The sequence below is a fragment of the Malaclemys terrapin genome, chromosome 9 (assembly GCF_027887155.1).
Source record: "Malaclemys terrapin pileata isolate rMalTer1 chromosome 9, rMalTer1.hap1, whole genome shotgun sequence".
Taxonomy (NCBI): Eukaryota; Metazoa; Chordata; order Testudines; family Emydidae; genus Malaclemys; species Malaclemys terrapin.
This window is the reverse complement of record NC_071513.1, coordinates 90,173,486-90,193,707: the sequence shown is the minus strand read 5'-3', so window position 1 is coordinate 90,193,707 and position 20,222 is coordinate 90,173,486. Positions and strand designations below refer to the sequence as shown.

The following is a 20,222-nucleotide window of genomic DNA, read 5'->3' as shown; positions in this document are numbered from 1 at the left end:
GATAATCTGAGTTAAGAACACACTACTGCTTTTGCTAACATCAGAGCTATTCCCTTTTCTAGTTCCAAGATTTGGTCTACACAGTTTTTGAATTGTTTCAACTATTTCAGATAAGGATGTGATTTAACAAAATAGTTAAATCAGTTCAGCCTACAGTGTGGACACAATTAGGGCTTAATCATGCATCATTTAAATCAATGAGAGCTGTTATATTATTTTATATTATTTATTATTATAACATTGACTTCTATGGGCCCAAGTTCATGCCCTTACTCTGTTCTACATGTGCTTCTACTGGTATAGCTTATAAACCATACCGGTATAAGCACTTTTCTAATGGTATAACTATGTCCACACTAGTGTGTTGTATCACTTTAACAATATTGATTTCTATGTTTTCCAGACATAGAAAAGATTATTGATAATTATGCTGACTCAAGCTACCATTTGGAATGCTAATACAAGGAATGAACGGTACTGTAAATACCCCCTGCACAGTATGATACTTAGTTTTGATAATTATAACACAGCATCAGAATGATACTGAGCAGTACAGACCAACTACAGAGTAGAATTACTCTCCCTGAATCACCAAGAAAATCCTTCAGAATCACTGAGAAAACTGAATAAAAACATAACAGGGAGTAGATATTTGCAGACACACAGAGAGGAAGAAAAAAGCCAGTGTTTGCACATACTTTGTTGTTTATTGTACAATTTTCATTTAAAGTACAAAGGCATCATCAGTATTCACTGGAATTTACTGTGTTTGTAACTGGTACATTATACTGCATGTTAAAAAAAAGGATGCAAGTCAGCACACAAATTAATTGGAATAAAGAAAATAAAGTTTAAAAAAATCAATGTAAAAATACATTTTTTTAGTAACTGATCTGTACCAAAAAAATAAATGGATAGTGGGAATTAGAGCCCCCTCATGTCATTTAAAGCTATATACAAATGCACCATTTACCTTGTAATTCAAACCTTTGGGTTTCATTTCCTTCATACTGATGAATTTAGAAAAACATTGTTACTAAAATGATCAAATTCCAAAAGAAGTATTTACAGAGAAAGGCAAACAACCTTCCCTCCACCCCCAATCTTACAAAAGAGAAACATTTGTGTGCCTGGAATGCACAGAGTCTCTCCCTGTCCCTGCCCTTTCCATCCTAACTTTGCCAAAGAAGTGACCTTGAGTGGGGGAGAAGCCTATGGTAATGCATTCAGAGAAGCTATCTGAGTCACTTTAACAGTGGGAAAGTGTCTCTTTTCTTCAACACTCCCATAATCAGGGGAGCTGGAAAAAAAGAATAACTAAACAACCACCAGCTAACGTGGAACTATCCAAGAGCATCATGAATGCAAGAGCTTAGGATGGATAATCAGCAAGAAGTAAATGGGGAATGGTCTGGTCTGAGTTGCTAGAGGTTTCTTTTAAGGGAAAAGTGGGGGTTTCATGCTTTATCAGGCATTCATGATGGGTTTTTTTTAAATCCTCTACTGTGGAGCTTGGCAATGGTGTGTGACAGTACAAGCAAACCCAAAGCACCCAAGTCCACCAGTAAAAGCATGTGATGATGAAGGCTCTGGGAGTCTCAAGATTGCTTATACATGAGCACTCTTAGCATGGGTAGGAGAGCTGGATCCCGACGCGTAGTAGAAACGATTTTCACCAAACGACTGAGCATCTCCTGAGCAACAGACGATGACGGAGCCACCGAAGAGGCAAAGGGCAGACCCAATCCAGCCAGTGTAAAGGGAGTATCCAAAACTCACAATTGTAGTCTCACGGTGAGCAGACACAGGGAACCAGATAGTTGCGACGATACCACACAATGCTGGGGAGACATTAAAAACAACAGTAATTGCAGTACATAAATCCAGTCCAATCATAGATGTAGTCATGTGAACTATGTTAAACATATGTGAGGCACAGGCTTCTGCAGCTATCCTGATCACAAGACAGACTGAGCAAATGCAATTCCCACCAAAGTCAATAAAAATGGCAATGTACTTAGCAGTTCAAGCACTGAGTCTTGATCCTGCATGGTACCTCCTGGGAGACAGAAAGTGACCTTAGCTTCCACTGACATCAGTGACCTTCCAGGAGGGTACTGGGCACTTCACTGCAAGTTTGGAAGGATTCTGTTTTCAGTCCTTTAGGGACCTGGCAGATCACAGTAGATTTTACTGCTAGACCTTTATCCATTGGCACATTTTTGCAAGAGACTTAAGACCTGAGGGTCACTCACCATTGTTTAACATTCAACATTCAATGAACATCAAGATGTGCAACAGATTCAGGAATAAACTTACAGATCACAATATTTCACAATATTCACTTCTTAATATTTCAGTTTTAAGCAGGATGGAATAGCAAATTCCTTGTCAGGTCCTCACTCTCTCTTCCTATCAGTTAATGCTGCTTCCTCTATCTATTTTGATGGGTAACAATGAAACTCAGGCTATGATCCAGTTGGGGGGGGGAGGGGGAGAACATTGCCAATATTTATCAGCTCAAAGTTAAATATTAAATATTTATCAGCCCTTTCAAGCCTATCTACAAACCATTCAGTGCTACTAATGAAAGTCACTTGGCCAGTAAGTTTAAAAGCACAATAAGAGAGGAAGAAACAGTGGGTATGAAATCCTGGCTCCACAGAAGTCAATGACTTCTGACTTTAATGACTTCTTGCAATTGACTCCAATAACCGCTAAAGATAAGCAGTGAACTACTCATTCTTCCAAGTTAACTTTTGGACTGGTGAGGGCAGAGGAGAGTGGTTATACTTTGAATGGCTTTTGAGGCCTTACTTTGTTGCTTTTAGTGCTGAAGAAAACAAATAAAGGCACTGGCATCTGACTGGTAAAATGGCATTAAAATGCATAATATCAATAGACAATCCAACCAGAACTTAATATAGCAAAACACTTGGAGCCTGACACTCATTGCCCACAGCTCATGTACACCAGAGCAAAGTGCTACCAGATCAGAATGACACCCATTTTACACAGATGTAAATAAATACACAATCCCAATCCTAGTGTCTCAGCAGATTTAGCAATACTACTGACATGAAAACCATCCTTCCAAAATACAGCCAGTTGGGATTGGTCTAGTTGAGGCACATGACGCTATAAATTATGCAGGGAGTTTCCAATTGGTGCGGATCATCGCTAGGAAATAAGTATGATTTTCTAAACTATTATCCATATCAACAAATAAAGAGTAACTGGCCTGAATATTTTACAGTTAGTGCACATAGAATACATTTGTGTGTAGACTCCATGGGCTATTGACAAGGTAGGCAAATTAATTCTCCTTTTGCTTCCCTCCATTTATCTACTCCAAGCTAAGGCTACGATCACATTCAATAGTTCAGTTACTTTCCAAGGTCTAGCTCCCAATGAAGTCCATGGAAAGACTCCCATTGACTTCAGTGAGAGCAGGATCACACAGAATGCAAAATGACGCTATTGTGATATATACAGATGTTAAAAATCACTGCTACCGATTAGAAAAGAAGCTAAATGGGCCCTTTTCATAAACGCACCATAGAGGTTAGAGTATGCAGATACTTCATAGTCCTTTTATATTGCATAGTAGAAGGAATATTTTGCACTTGCACTATGCACTTGCATAACAGAAACCTGTTGATATTCACCCCTTCTTGTCAACTGTTGGGAATAGGCCACATTCACCTTGATTGAACTGGCCACGTTAGCACTGACCCCCGACTTGGTAAGGAACTCCCGTCTTTTCACGTGCTGTAATATATATACCCGCCTACTCTATTTTTCACTCCATGCGTCTGATGAAGTGGGTTTTAGCCCACGAAAGCTTATGCCAAATAAATTTTTTAGTCTGTAAGGTGCCACAAGGACTCCTCGTTTTTGCAGAAACCAGAGACTTGCACTGTCTGTGTATTCAATGTGTGTAGTTTAGATGTGATGGGTGCAGCCTATTTTTCCTTGAGAAAACAGTGAGTGTGCCCTCCCTTCCCCATTGTCCTTCAGTCCCTCTGTGGGTTCTCATGAACCTTATCTTCAGTATTTGAACTAAGTAACCGGCCGAAGGGGTGGGAAACTGAAGGTGGGAGGATAAAAGCTTTCTAGGAGAGATCTGAGCGGAGTGGAAGAGAGAAAGTAGGAATATCCTCACGGGCATTTAAAGAACACCAAAAAAACACTTGCCATTTGGTGCAATCTGATGCATTCCAAAGACAACATATAGAAGTTTAATTAGAACTGGAAGGATTAGGTATTTATCGGTAAATGTCAGTTTCACCATAAATACACAAATTGAGGAAAAGTAAGAAAAATGCTGCTTGACAACATATTAGAGTTTGATTTAAGGATATTTACTTTGTATATTTTGATGTGATGTTGACAATTTGTGTATTAACAGTTATAAAGCTTTAACAAGTCCTTGAGATTTAAAAAGTTATTAAATAATTATTGTCTGACCCCACATTGTCTGAGCCTCCCATAATTTCCCACAACTGTGAACATTTAAATAGATAAAAATTGAAAAAAAAATGCTTAAAACACACCATTTTCCAGCTACGGTGAAAATTTTAATGGAAAAGAATGTTAAAAAATAAATATCGATTTACCCATTAAAATGATTTAAAATAAAAATTAAATTCTGCAAAGCTTAAGTATAGTTATGGCCCAAGGATAAAAGTCATCCCTGGAATGGATGATTTGAAGGTATTCAAAAATAAGGCAAATTCCATAGGAGGCAGAGAAAACCCATCTCCAGTTCAAACGTAAAAGCAATATCTATTGGTAGGCAAGTAAAATTTATGTGTCAGATCCTCGGCTGAAATAAATCAACATAGCTCCACTGATTTATGAGCCAAATCATCAGCATAGCTTAACTGACTTCAATTCATATGAAAACTATATGCCTCCGACCCATAAGAAGAAAATCCTAACAAAACTCTCGCCTTTTATTCCTATTCCTTAATTACAAACTATGCAGGTTAGGACTGATTCTCTTCTTGTTTGTACTAGGAGCAATTACAGAGACGTCAATAGAGTCACCCCAGAGTAAGTGAGCAGAGACTTGGGCCCCTTTCTCATTATTATTAAACTACTCTTCCTTGAAAGGTTAGCAATATATGCATTTAGGAAGTGCCTCACCACTCAGGGCACCATAAAACATACTTCAACATAAACATAATATAGGCAAATTAAAAACACTCTCAGAAAACTCAGAATAAGCAACAAGAAGGAATCAGCTGTAAGGGAGAAAGTCAAAAAAGGAATGGAGATGGGAAAGATAAGAGGAGAGATGGACAACAATATTCAGGTTAAAAAATAGCTTGGGGGGAAAAAAGCTCAGACTTCTTTTTAAGGGGTCAGAGAAAGGTGAGACAGATTTTAACTGGGGAGCAAATTCCGCTTCCCTGTGGGGGAAGATCTATAGAATTTAGTAGGGACAGAACCAACAGGGATCTATAGAAGTTACTCTAAAAACCTATAGAATTAAACAGAAAATGAGATCCTTTTTCTGGGCTTTTGAACCATCTTGTAGGATTCTATAACAAGGATTGAAATCTATTAAATTCTACTGCAGAGGGTTTTTTTAAATGAAGTTCTATAGGATTTCTTCATAAAGTTGCAGGCATGGTACAATGGCTTTCCAGTCTACAGCGTGATTGTGATGCCTATGAAGCAGTTGGTGTGTGAACACAGAGGTCCCCAGGTTATAGAGGAAGTTTCACATACAGCCAGAGGCCACACCCTTAAGGGCTTTAAAAGCCAGTAGTGACCAACTGAAAAACAATGCAGCACTTTATAGTCAACCAGGGTCAAAAAATACAGTTTGGCATAATATGATCATGTTGTGAGTGAGAAAGCAGTGAGAAAACATGCCCCTGCATTCTGAACATGCTCATTGCTATATGAGTTCATAATAATCACCCTCACTAAGGGTCTATCACTGATCCTGCAAACATTGAGTGCTCTTAACACCCATTGAAGGCAATAGGAGTTGAGGGTACTAGGCACTCACAGGATTGGGCCCTAAAACAATACTTCTTTATGGCTCATACATCTGAGAAGAATCAATCTGCTAATATTTTATTTCCTGCAGGAGCAAGCTGTGCTGGACTCAGTCCTTGTGGCTATCAGGGAATCAGAGCAAAACAATAACAAGACTATGGCAGAGTTACAGGTTTCCACCAACCGTATTAAAAGATATCTTGAGGCTGTGTCAAAAATTAAAGTTGCAAGGGGAAAGGTGGGGAAAGAAAAAGGAAAACTGTTTGGTTAAAACAGAGAACTAATGAGTGACTCTGTCCAGGAAAGCAGAGATTGCAACCCCAATCGCTGCAGTTATTATTAGAGAAAATATTTGTTTATGGAAAAGAGAGGAACATTTGAAGGATGCTAATAAAGCCAATAATAATTTTGAGCCTCCCCAAAGAGAAAGGCCCAGTGGATTTTAAAGGACATTTTTGGGGAAAAAACTGGAATTTGTCCTGCATGTAGGTCAGCTTTATTTGATTCTTACAAACAAGAAAATCCATGAGCTTCTAATGTTTTCAAACATGAATGTATCAACTGAGAATCTGCAAAGCCATCTGATGGCTCATGTAAAAAGCTTCTTTGTTGCCCACAAAGGGTACAATCATCTTTTCTTTTCTGTCGGCACTGGGTAAAAAAATATATATTTATGTCCATAGACTATAACAGCCTTATCCTTCCAGACCTCTCCCCCACAACACAGGACAGAAGAAAACACTTGCTCTGATATGAGAAGAGCTCTCAGGGTCATCGAAACAATAACATCTCTTGTATATGTGGCTAAACTGTGTGCAAACCACCTTATTTTGATGTTGACAATGTTGGGAAACTCTGTGCAACACAAGCCAATCAAAGACACTCTATGGGTCAGTTTCACCTCCCCACATTTGGTTGTCACCAGCTGCCACCAGTTCTAAATGAGTCTGTTGATCCTGATGAGGGATGTGCTCAAACTCCGCTGGATTTGCAACACTTTGCATGGGTAACATTTCAATTTAAATCCCACAAGAAATATTGGGAAAGTACATGCCACAATTTCAATATTTCTACAAGTCAGTGGGCTCTGATTTTACTCTGGAAGTGACAGAGAGTAGGATTCAAGAAAACTTGGTCTGTATAGCAATGCAAGGAAAAGGCAGGAGTTTTTGTAGGTAATTTTTAGGCAGGATTCAGGGTTTACTGAAATAGGTTTCCCTACAAGCTGTCTGAATATAAACTGCCCCTATTTCTCTTTTCCTGCTAATACTGCCTAGGATTTTGACTAAGCCAGCCCATGACCCCTCACAAATGAGACTGGGCACTGACACGCAATACATTTATACTTGCTCCATCATGCTATTGTAAATTCACATTGTCATATCCTCCACATTAAATCCCAACCATGCCATTAATATGTCGATTGGCCATGTACTTGCAGGGGTTCAGACCACTGCACTGAAACTCTTAATCTTCTGCATTATAAACTTAATTTAATTGGGTGGTACATTCATCTAAACAGGAAGCATAAAAGGGGTTGGGGACTGGTGTGGAGGATAGAGCAGTTTGAATCTAGCTTGACATATTGTCCAGGGGAGTGAGTCCCCACTATCTGCCTTACTCTAAAAGCACTGGAAAGTATCCGCAGAAGAAATAAGTAAAGACAGTGTATATTAAAACAGTGTTATACTTGGGGAGGGAGAGTGTCACTACACAGGGAATTTTCCTTGAAATCTGCCTCAATATGTCTCCTGTTCTCTCCTATTCAGAGTTATACAGAGCAAGTTTCCATGATCCTCATTCTACCCAAATGGCAGCTTCCCAGTTCTCTAATAGAATTTTGGGGTTTCTTTTTATATTAAACACGTCTTTTAAAACAAAATGAAATTATTCTGGATTCCCAAAGGGGAAACAATCTGGAGTTTTCCTTTAGAGGATTAGCAGAAATTTGAGATTAAAAAATAAAAGGCAATTTTTCCTTCTTAAAATTTTATTTTAAATGTGACTTTATAACATTCAAAACTATCAGACTTCCAAGAATGGGGCTATTATGAGAGAACTGGCTGACCCCAATTTAATCTTTTGCAGACTTTTCATTATTCAACGTATAAAACAACCAATGTGGTTTTCAGTTGTCTTAATTTTCAATATCAGAATAGTAGGTTTTGGGTTTTTTTCAGCATCCTTTATTTCAGACCCCACCCAAACTACACTAGGAAATTGACCTTTTGTTATCAGCAATGGGTCCCCAGAAAACAAGTATCAACAATTTGGCTGCTAGTCTGTTTTTTGTTCCATCAACACTAGCAGTTTAACTGTTTTCAGCACTGAATCAGAGGGAATCACTTCTGACAGCTGTTTGCAGCAAGGATCAATTCCCTAGTACAGACGGGATTAAAGCAGACATAAAAATGTACGTCAGCACGCAAGATAGAGAGGTGTGCACATGTACAATTGTTCTTACTGCAGCCTTGCTATTTTCAGTGGACATTAAATCAATGGAATATCTGAGCCCACTATTTTCCTGGCAAGTTTTCAGTAGTTATTTTAAATTCCATAATGTGTATCACAACCTCTGTTTTTCTTTTTAACAATTTCAGTGCTAAACGCACATCAATTTCTTAAATTAATAGGGATATTTACAGTGTTGGCAACTCTTGTGATTTCAGCTCAAGTTTCACCATATTTGGCTTTAAGCCTGAGATTTTTTTCAGCCTTCACGTAAGAAAAAAGTAAGTTTTTAGTCCTCATGGTTGTTCAAAAAAGTTTGAAAACATGAACCACAAAGGTTCAATAATCCGACAGCAAATAAAAAGAAGCATTTTAATCCAAGCTCATGATTTTTGGGGCCTGACTCATGACTGTTGAATGCTATGGGCTGGCAACACCATATTTGTTTTTTTCAGAGGAGAAATCATTAAGCTGCGGTAGTACCAAAGTCATGTGCTGGTGTCCGATACTCACATTCCAAGGACACTGCCTGGCCAAATTTAGGTGTTGTCAAAATTAATTTTAAAAAGCTTATGATGCATTCATGATTTTTGTAATCTAACTGAAGCAGCTTTATTTTAAGCATTTCCCTGCAATGCCCACAATTGAAACATTGCAGCACTGTGCTACTGCAAGAGAGCCAGAAAGTGAGAGTGATTTGAAACTGATTAGAATAAAAAGCAAAACTGACTACAGTAATATATTTTCATTGTTGGAACAGTGAAATGCACAGAGTAAGCAACGTTGTACTGGAAGGTGCTATACTAGGGCCAAAGGAATTAGAGCAGACAACATGAGAAGTAGAAAGCAAATATGTATGGTTTTAATCAGTATTATTGGTAACATGGGTTAGGAAATTTGTTTATTTTTATTTATACAGCACCAAACATCTGCTAGGCACTTCAGGGCTTGATCCTCCTGAACACACTCCACTCCCATTGACATGGGTAGTCAACACCTTGCAGGACGGAGCCCTTACAGACAGTGGGACTGATTCTGATCTCATGTACACGAGTGTATAAGGAGTTATTCCATTGGTCTCAATGGAGAAAAACCAGTGAGCGATCAGAATCATGCCTAATGAGTATTAATTGGTCCATGTCATTTGAACATTAACACTTTCTTTTCTCAAAGGAGTTGCTAGGTTGGAAATTTACAGTATGTCTACTCTGCAGCTGGGAGTGTACATCCCAGACAGGGTAGATAACACATGCTAGTTCAGCTCAAGCTAGCATGCTTAAAAATGGCAGTGTGGACAATAGTATCAGAGGAGTAGCCGTGTTAGTCTGAATCTGTAAAAAGCAACAGAGGGTCCTGTGGCACCTTTGAGACTAACAGAAGTACTGGGAGCATAAGCTTTCGTGGGTCAGAACCTCACTTCTTCAGATGCAAGTAATGAAAATCTCCAGAGGACAATGCAGCACAGGTGATGGCACAGGCTAGTCACCCGACTACAAGCCCACCCCACCCCCTGGGTCTGTGTTCAGGTGGCTCGTCCGTGCTACTGCCCATGCTGCAAAATCCAGTTATTGTTAGAGCGCTAGCTCAACACAATTGGTCTGTGTCTGTCTACCCTGGCTGGAAGCCACCCCCCAGCTGCAGTGTAGACATACTCTTACGTACTGTGACAGAGTGTGGTATTGCGGTGGGTGCTTTTATGGCTATGTATTTTGCTTTTCTCTGGATTTAAGGAGCCAGGTTCTCCTCTCATTTATATTAGTATGAATCAAGTGGAATTACACCAATGTAAAACCAGTATCAGTGAGTAGCGATCTGGGCCCAAGAAGCCTACCTATAAGCACATGGCACAGCACTGTTTACAATAAGAGATTTCAGTTCTTTGCATCATAGGCTAACACAACATTGTCATTGTAATTTGTTACCCGTTTGTCTGTCCCCTGCTTTCTGAGTGAAATACTATCACTCAGTCAGCTGGCATAAGCTACTCAGCTGGAACAAACTCCTCACAAATAATGAGAAAGTAACTGAAATCTCAAGAAGAAAAGAATTATAAGCCAGACCCTTTTTCATCATCTGCAGATCCAGAGGGCCCTGATGCAGCCACAGGATTTCTGGAACCTACCCAATCATTCACATCCAGCTCTGCTTGGACTCCTGTGTCCCAATGAGAGTGAGGCTAAATTTTTCAACCAAAACTTCTTAGGTGAAAAATGCAGATTGGTGACACTGAAACATTTCACAATTTTGTGTCAATTTTGCCAAATTGTTTTGGTAAAAAAAAAAATTCTGAAAAAAATAGAAATGTTTTGTTTTAGCATTTTCAAAATGTAGCATTTTGATTTTTCAATACAAAATGACTTTTTGTTTTGAGATTTTCCTTTAATTTATTTTTTAAAATCTAAAAACATTAGAAAATGTTCCAAATCTAAACAAAACATTTTGTTTCAGGTCAGGGAAACATCTGCTTGACCCCAAACAAATTTTTGTGCTGACTTTTTGGAATTGGTAGTGAACCGAAAAATCCATTATTCAGACCTCTCTCGTCCCGATTTTATGGTAGGGCTAGCGGATCCATCTCTACTCAGATTCACCAACCACTGTACCCCACAGAGCTGGGACACACAAGCCAGGACTATTTCCCCCCTTCTGCCTCTCCTCCACCAGGATCCCCCTCTGCCAAGCTTGACTATTTTGGTGCTCAAGATTTTAGACTGTGGTCAGTGATAAGTTCACACATTACATTAACCCTCTATTTTGACTCCCTACAATAGGGATGGTCTGGCAAACCCACATAGGGCCTATATATCTGATTTTAGGGACACGAGTCACAACAATATCCTTTTAAAATCCAGATGCACTGCTATAGGCTCCAGTAGCACAGGCATGGAATCAGTCTCACTATACATTACATTATTATCCTCTGACCAGTGGCCTGTTAAATCACTCTGGGGACTCAGCCCAGTTCCCAGTGTGCCACACTGGGCCAAAACCTACCATCATACCCTTGCTGGAAATCTCAGGAGAGAGCCCAAGGACTGAGCAGGCATGGAGACTCAGTCTCCATGGAAGGGATTCCCTCCAGGTCAGGGATGAAAGGAGCTGCCCCTCTTCCAAGGACTTCAAATGGACTTCTCCAGAGTGCTCTTCAAAAACATTAAGTCACCTGGTGTTTTTATAGGTGCTTAGTTTTTGTTTAGTTTTTAGTTGCTGGAACTATTTACAAAATGAACAGCAAACTAAAGGCTAAACTCAGAACTGGAGGGGACTGTGACTGGAGCTGTTCTGCTGTGCTCACTCCTCTTTAACTGACTAACCCTTGTGTTCGAATCCCCAGCCCTGGCATGTGCTGCAGCCGTTCATCAGTTCCCAAGCCCCAGCACTGACTACCTCTGCTGTGGCAACTACACCCAGTGTTCACTTTAATTAAAAAAAAAAACAACAACTGCATGATGTCAGTGCTGGCTGCCCCGCTGAGAAAGCCAACGACAAGGCAGAGCTTGCACAAAGAGGCCACTTTCCCTCGCCACGCCTCCTCTGCTAAACAAACTGATAAAAACAAGGCACCAAGGCTGTTGTCGAGATGACGAGGCCTCAATAATACACAGGTGTTACACTTGGGACAATGAGCTTCACAGTCCAATTCTGGTCAAAACAATCTCCCACTCAGTTACAGAGAAAGGGTGGAAATTGTGAGAGTAACTCAGAGTCAAGGGGGAAAGGGCAAGACTGATGGGGCACGTAGAAAAGAGCTGCTGAGGTTATGCGGGCACATGTCCTTGCCCTCAACTTTATACACTATCCTGTTATTGAAGCCAGTATGCCTGCAAGACTTGCACCTTCTTAATCCTGCTTTCCTCACCCTTGCACCTCAACTTATTTTTATGTGATTGCACCTGTGATGCTTCACAGGTACTGAGCTAGGACAAGGAAATTTGGGGCTAGTCTTTTTCTCTAAGCAACTTTGGGGCAATGGGCAGGGGTGCTGGAACAATTTTTATAGTGGGGGTACTGATAATGAAAACCAGGCATTTGAGGTTTGTTATTACTACTTGAAGCCGGGGGTGTGGCAGCACCCCCAGTTCCTGCACCCCTGGCAATGAGAATCTAATTCATGTCCCCTCTCTCCCCTCCCTTATCCCGCAAACATAGTAACACTACTGCAGGCTAGCTAGCCAAATCAATCACCCATGGGCAGCTGTGTATCTGTCACTACGGATCACCCTACTGTAGACTTGTGCTGGGTGCTTTACTTGGAGCAAGATGCCAAAGGACTCCTTAAGACAATGCACAGTAGGGTTTAGAAACCCTTCTCCTCCCACCACCATCATTCATTGCTTCTTTTATTTGTTCTCCTCCTCGTGTTTATGCATTTGTTTTCTCCAACAGACTATGTAGTTAGTCCACTTGTCCAGACTGTGGTTAGGCCAAGCCCAGACAGCCATGTCTTCTGAGTGATGGATCAGGTAATCTCCTGCCTATTCAGTTTGTACAACATGTTATCCTTAAATCAAAAGAAGGGAAGTATGTCCAGGGGCCAGATGTGCACCTTACCCAAGAGAATGAGCAGGATTCCTCCCAGCTGGGAACGCCGGTACTTGGCAGCTCCAGGCTCATGGCCCATCCGAATACAAGGCAGAACAGTCAGCAGCAAGAGAACAGCAGGGAGGCCCAGCACTGTGGCAGCAATCATCAGTGCTCGGCATGCCTGGACATAGCCTGTTGACAAGGACAGGAAGCAGAGTCTCGATTAATAAACAAAAACAACAGGTGGAGATATTCAGCCAAACACTCCTATATAACTAACTACCTAACTACCAAGAAGCTGGGGAGCAGAGGAGAGGACAGCAAGGGAAGAATTTGGTGTGGGAGGAATTTTCCTAGGTTCCCAATCCCTACCACAGAAATGACCTGCTTAACAGCAGAAATTTAAAATGGAGGTTCTCAAACAGTGGTCCATGGTCCACACCACAAAACCCATCCGGGTGGTCTGCAAAATGAGCACATTCAGGGTCATTTATATTCTTATAACTTAGGGATATAAAACCACCCCGACATAGCTGATATATGGGACAAAACCCAATAGATCTTGAAGGGAGCATCAAGTAAGGAAATGATCAACTCTGTAACATCAAACCTCTTTCTCATAACCCTATGGTAGCCTCTCCTAGGAGGTATCTAGGGGGTTTGGACTTCCAGCAGTGAGGACAGGCACTGACCCCCCACCAAATCAATGGAACTTCAGTGATAGCTCCACTCTGTACTTCATTGTTTAATATTCCAGTGCTGTTGAAGCCCCCCACACACAGTGGAGGCAAACTTCCAGAGGCTTAGATCAGCCGGGCTAGATCGGGGATTGAGAGATGGGCACCAGTTCTAACAAATAGGAATTCCACAAATCCCTAAGGCCAATATAGATATCAGGGGATTCAAGGGTTTAATAGGCTGAGCCCCCTGTCACTTCAGCAGGCAGGTAAACCATATCCTCTACTGAGCTTCCTGTCACCTATGCAACAACAGCCCAACACAAGACAGCAGGAGATCACAGAGCTCTTGTGAATGTAAGCGTCCCAGGACAAGGCACTTGTCATTTATATTTGTCTGTGAAGTGCCATACGCTCCTATTATAACTAACGAAGTAATTACATACATAATAATAATGCTAAAATTTGCTTTTGTTAAAAGGGTCACCTGTTTGGCTTTGGTACAAAGTTTGTTCCTATTGTTGGGAAATCTCCTATGCTCCGGACACAGTCTTAATGGGATAGGGAGGTTCTAGGGGAAATGCACATATACTCCCAGCTCCCATTCCCATCCTGTCCAACAGAAGGAAATGACAGCACTGCCATAGGAGAGAGGATTCATGAGTTCAGGAACTCTGATTATAGCACACAGTATCTCTGCAAACAGTGCCTTGAATCAAGAGTCACAGAATTAATTATCATGCAGATGAGAAACCAGGGTTCAAGCATTTTCCTCTTCTTGGACATGTAGATTCTGTGTACGTTTGAACATCTGCTTGAAAACAAACTCTTTAAAAAGTGCATGGTAAATGAGACTGAAAAGCCCTGTGTGATTTCAGTAGAATCGATCCCAGTTAAACATACATACACACACATTCATTTTAAATCCTTTCAACTCATTCAGTAAGAGGTACCGTGTGGATTTCAGCTACTAGACAAATCAGGATAAATTAGTCCCTGATATATACCCACTGGTATTTAAGAAGTTGCTGCAAGAAGTATTTTGGTCTATGAAGTATATGTTATTTTTGTTGAAGAGGGGCATTGTTTTCTGCTGCTGCTGCTGCTAAAAGATTTATTTACCTATAAATGAAAGTTTAATTGTACAACTTTTTTTCTTCAAGGCAGGGGTTTTCTTAGTGTCTTCTACAGCAGCAAGCATATTGGCAGTTTGGCACTATACTAGCAATAAACAAGAAGGAAAATTTACTAAAAACTAAGGCACAAGAAAATAAACAGAAATATAAGCTAAGTCTAATTAGTTACTATGGTGGTGGACACTACAAGAAACCCTGTGATCAACAAAATTTAGTGCTCTGCAACATTGACTGACTGACTGACAATATCTGAAACAAATCCAGAGCCTTTCCACCTTCACTGAAACTCTCTTCAGAGCACCTTTTAAAAATGTGAACAAATAAGGAAAAACAATTCACTGAAAAGTGACTGGCAGACCTCCTCCTACCCCTCCAGAATTGTAGGGAGGAGGTGTCTGAGAGTAGCTACACACAATCCAGCCAAAGTCACAGAACAACAAAGAAGTGTTACAAAATTGATGGTGATGGAAATGGATAATGCTACCAGCTAGCTAAACTATTGACAGATGCCAAGATTGTACGAAGAATCCATATGCTGAGGTCCAGAAGTTTGGTTAGTTAGCACAAAGGGACATATTCAAACTTAGTGATACATCATGTTTAAGTTGGACTTTAGTGTGAAATTAGTTTAGCAAATTACACAATTAGCAAATATCAACAGTAATTAAATATAGCAAATAGGCATAACTGTATAATTAAAAGTTCAATATTGTATAGTCTTAATAGGAGCAGAAAGCACTTGAATATCAAGACTTAGTCTTCTAAATTAAAATCAGTCGTTAATAATCTAGTATTAAAATTAATTATACTCATCAATATGTTAATACAGTAGATCTATATTTGTAAGAGCAGCCTATTTATTTATTTATTTATTTAAAAAACTTTAGTTTTTGACTTCAGATAATAAAATTAATAGAAATAATTGTATAATTCAAAACTCTAGGCCATATCCTATTATTATAATGTATTGTTTGTATGGCAGTAGCACTCAGAAGACTCAGTTATAGACCACGAGAGAGAGAATTAGTGTATCAAGAATGATAACAAATAAGAATAAAAAATAAAATAGATCATTGACAGTGTAATAAAATAGAACCATACCTAAGACATAATTAACATATTAACCATAATCTATCTTTAATATTAGCTGTAACTATAGGATAGTATCAATCTAATAGAATTTTGAATTCTATGGGTATTATAATTAGTGGGTGAGATCCTGCACTGTTGAAATCAATTGGAGTTTTGCCATGGTCTCACTCTGGAGCAGGACTTGTCCCTTCATCTCTGTATCAAAAGGGAGACAGCGAGGAGCCCATACCTGGCAATATGAGGATGTCCACTAGTGGCTTGCAGTGATAGAGCCCTGTTGCCATGACACAATCTGCCCACAGCCCTTTGGATCCCAGCTCGTCCATCTTCCTGCAAGTGGTGATGGTGTAGCCACAAGTCACGACCCACTCATTGGTGGCTGTTGTCACGATCACACCAATCCAGCCGACAAAACTAGAGACAAATCCAACTAGGTGCAAGCAGGTGGCAACCATGTTAAGCTGTCAAGCCAGGCAGCTGAAAGGAAAAGCACAAAAAGTAAAGAGTAAAGGGGATGACTGAGCTTTGTAAGCTGGAGCAGCCTTGATGCTGAAGAAAACAAGTGCTGGGACCTGCCCTAAGCTGTCAGCAGGTAGCACTGGAGTTTGGTGTAAGCAGATCCTGAGTGGTGCTCTAGTGGCAGGGATGCCTCTGATCAGTTCAGCTTCTGGGAGTGGTTGGAACTCCTGCCAGCACCACTGACAGAGAGGGGAGGAGTAACACAGGGAGCCCTACTTCTTCCAGCTAATCAAGGAGCTGAAAAACAAACTAGCCAATCAGAGCGCAGGAAGGGGTGGAGAAGAGAAGGGTACAGAGATGTAGACTTATCCCATTCCTATTACCTTCCCTTGGGGGTCCTATGTTCTTGTCAGAGAACTAAACCCATCAGAATGTAATAGAGTTGAGTGTGGCTTTGCATTTGTATAAATACATTCTCTCTCGCACGCACGCTAACTGAACTAATAAAAGGAAAGGCCAGAGCTTTAATAAAAAAAAACCAAATAGTTGGACTATTGGAAATGCAGAAGAAAGTGGAGGTTAAGCAACATTGTGGGGCTGACTACAGGGCATCACACTAAGACACTCCCAGTGGAATGGAGTGGGGAGGGAGGGAATAGAGCCGGCAGATAAAGTTACTGGAAAGAAGAAATTGACCCTCTTACTAAAACAAAAGCTGTCTGTAGTAAGCAGCCCAGTGAAGATCAGTCATATTTTCCTTGGGATCTTTTCTGATGCCTTCTCTGTAGATGGAAAGAAAGAACAGACAAGTGCCTGCACTACCTCTACTGTGCCCCAGTTCTCAAAGTACTTTGTAATTCAGACTCAAAATGACTCACTGATCCACTGTACAGCATCTTATTATTTCTGCTTCTGAATCATGAGACCCAGAATAACGGATTTTCCTCTCATAATTACTTAAGTTTGTACATTTCAGGTTATTTATTCTGTAAAGAGAGGAGCAATACATTTTTTTTAATGTCAAAGAAATAAAAATTCACTTTTCCTTCTTAGTCTGAACCAGGGTAAAGAAGGGTTGAGAGAGACAGGAGATCTTCCTATTCTTATACTTATTTGCAAAAAAGCATAAAGTATTTCCAGTTCCAGCAGAGTTCTAGCAAAATTGTATAGTGCTGCAGTATCCAATGTTTGGAATCTGTCAAAGAGAAGATTTGAGTGTAATCGCAATGCTTTGGGTCTGTACAAATAAAATGTGCTTGTGGAGACCACTAGTGGAATTCTTTTACCATTGCACTGTGTAAGCCAAGAATCTAATGTGAAGTAAGGCTACATCAAATGCTTTCTCCTCTTAATTTGTGTTTAGAGCTGTTAAAGGAAAGCATTGGAAGCTGCTCCCTACCATTAAGATACTGATAATAAATAGCAGCCATGGGCTGCTCATCACAGTCATTCCAGTGGAGAAATCAGAGTCATCTAATGAATTCAGATTGATCAGAGCAGGTCTTACTTGGCACATAGTTTGTTAAAGTGTGAGAAATCATGCCCCGTGGCTATAAAAAGAGATGAACTAGTCAACTTCTAACAAGAATCTCACCTCCAAATTCTTCATTTTTCAAATCTTAGAAATAAGTATAAAGAGAGAAAACATGAATTTGATAATTCATAAAGGTTTTCCCTGTCAGATATAGTTATTTTTCAGCTTTGAAAAATATTAGAACTTCAAGTCTTCTTCTAAAAGTTCTTTCAGCCCTACACCTCAGCAAATGAACTACACAAAAGCACAAGAACAAGACACATGCTAACCTTCCCCTGTCAAGTCACTTTACTTTTTATTGCATTCCAGCTCCTATTTGTATGTTATTTAGATTTAAAGCTCATTGGGTCAGGGGCTTTGTCTGTAAAACAGCTGCTAGCACATTGTGGATACTATATAAACAATAATATAAGGTTCAGAATGAGGGGGGCTTAGTAAAAATACATATTTTGTGGTATGTTTAAATTAACAAAGCTGTTGCATATGGATTTCTGTGTTGTTTAGTTTGACATGGCTAAGTATGAATTCTTGTTTGTATGCTGTCCAGAATTTGTGGTAGATTTAATAAAAAATTAAGGATTTGAGAAAAAAATGTTGGTTACAAAGGAGTCAGAGCACAAGAAGACCACACCTTCTAAAAGAAATCCTTGTGTGGTGGTGGTCTCTTTATTAGATGGGACTTGTGAAACTACAGGAAAATTAACCTGAAAACTATAGACTTCAATTAAAACATGCATAGGTTTCCTTGATCTGTTATGAAAGTAAGTAAACTCTAAAAAATGGAAAGTCACATTAGGAGATGAGCAGCCCAGAATTGCAGACAATAATAAAAATACAGCTTTATACCCTGATCCTGCAAAAGCTTCAGTGAGTAGACCCATGAGTACTCATGGTAGGAACTGCACGTTAGTAAATATTTGCAGGATATGGTCCTTAGTGTGTATATAGCCTTCCTGGTATGAGTAGTTGTCATTTCTGAGACTACTGTTGCCAGTGGTCACCTTGCTGAGAAAGGCTGGTAATATGGAAGCTTCAGTGACCAACACGTTTCTGACTCAATAGCTAACAGGATTAATTTCTCTGGATTTTTGCCCTTCCTATTTAGTTTCCCAGGGCTGTCTTTAAATTCTCCTAAAGTGTGTTAAAAGGTAGGAGATACCAAAGACATTTTTTATAGGACATCCTTTTAATTTCTTTTGAGATCGTAAAGAAATGATAACATACTTCCCGTTCTAAAGTAGCTTTCACATAGACAAGGCTCTGGCATTGAAACACTTATTATGTGTATTATGACCTAGAGTCCCCAGCTGAGATCCGTGTCTCATTGCACTAGACACCATATAAATGCATAGTAAGAGACAGTCCATCTTGGAAGAATTTACCATCTAATTAGACAAAGACAAAGGATGGGAGGGAAAAGAGTCAGAGAGGTGAAGTGACTTGCCCACAGTCACATAGCAGGTCATTGGCACAGCCATGGGTAGAACCCAGATCTGATACTATTCCAGGTCCATAACATAGTCCCTTATTGGGTGCAGCACAAACCTGCTTTTATAAGAAGCAGCTGCAGGTTACCATATGCAGATCTCTAAAGATTTTGACAAGACAATCTTCTGTAGCTATTAACATCCCTTCATTTACTCCCACTGATAGAAGAGCATGATGCAAGATAACTAGGAGTCCTTTCAGAGGACAGAATGATCTCTTACGTGGAGAAAGCAGGAAAATTCTATGGAATCCTGCAAAACATTCCTTCAAAGGAAGATACATTAGTTAGCCAAAAGACCTAGTGCTCCAAGAAACACTGTGTCCATCTTCTACCTACTTCCTGCCTGGGTGTGGGGAAAACTGCCCCGAGCTCCTTCCCTCAATCACTCTGCAACTGCTCCAGGGCAGCCACAGCATCTATGGAAATGTCAAGATATTATTTTGGCCATTGAAGAGAGCTCATAACTAACCCAGGAATACAACAGAAACATATTGAGCATTACTATTGAAACACTGATGAAAAGTAGGTTGACTGGCTTTGGGGTTTAAAAACCAAAAGCAAAAGCATACAACAGGTATATTGACTGCTCACAAGATGCAAAAACACAAACCTAGTCTACACTGGGGGTTTGGGGGATCGATCTAAGTTACGCAACTTCAGCTACGTGAATACTTACCGTGATGGCTTCAGCGCGGTGAGTTGACTGCTGCTGCTCCCCCATCAACTCTGCCTGCACCTCTCGCGGCGGAGTACAGGAGTCCACGTGAGAGCGCTCGGGGATCGATTTATTACGTTTGGACTAGACGCGATAAACCGACCCCCGCTGGATCGATTGCTGCCCGCTG

The 20,222-nt window shown here is 40.1% G+C and overlaps 1 protein-coding gene across 1 annotated transcript; it reads right to left on the bottom strand.

The window, feature by feature from the left end:
- Positions 1-687: 687 nt before the first annotated feature.
- On the bottom strand, positions 688-16,546 carry CLDN11 (claudin 11). The gene is made up of 3 exons (XM_054039807.1): positions 16,125-16,546; positions 13,018-13,182; positions 688-1,841 (listed from the first exon to the last, which is right to left on the bottom strand). Exons 1-3 carry the CDS (start codon positions 16,348-16,350, stop codon positions 1,609-1,611), a joined length of 624 nt encoding a protein of 207 aa, XP_053895782.1. The 5' UTR covers positions 16,351-16,546; the 3' UTR covers positions 688-1,608.
- Between the last annotated feature and the right edge of the window lie 3,676 nt (positions 16,547-20,222).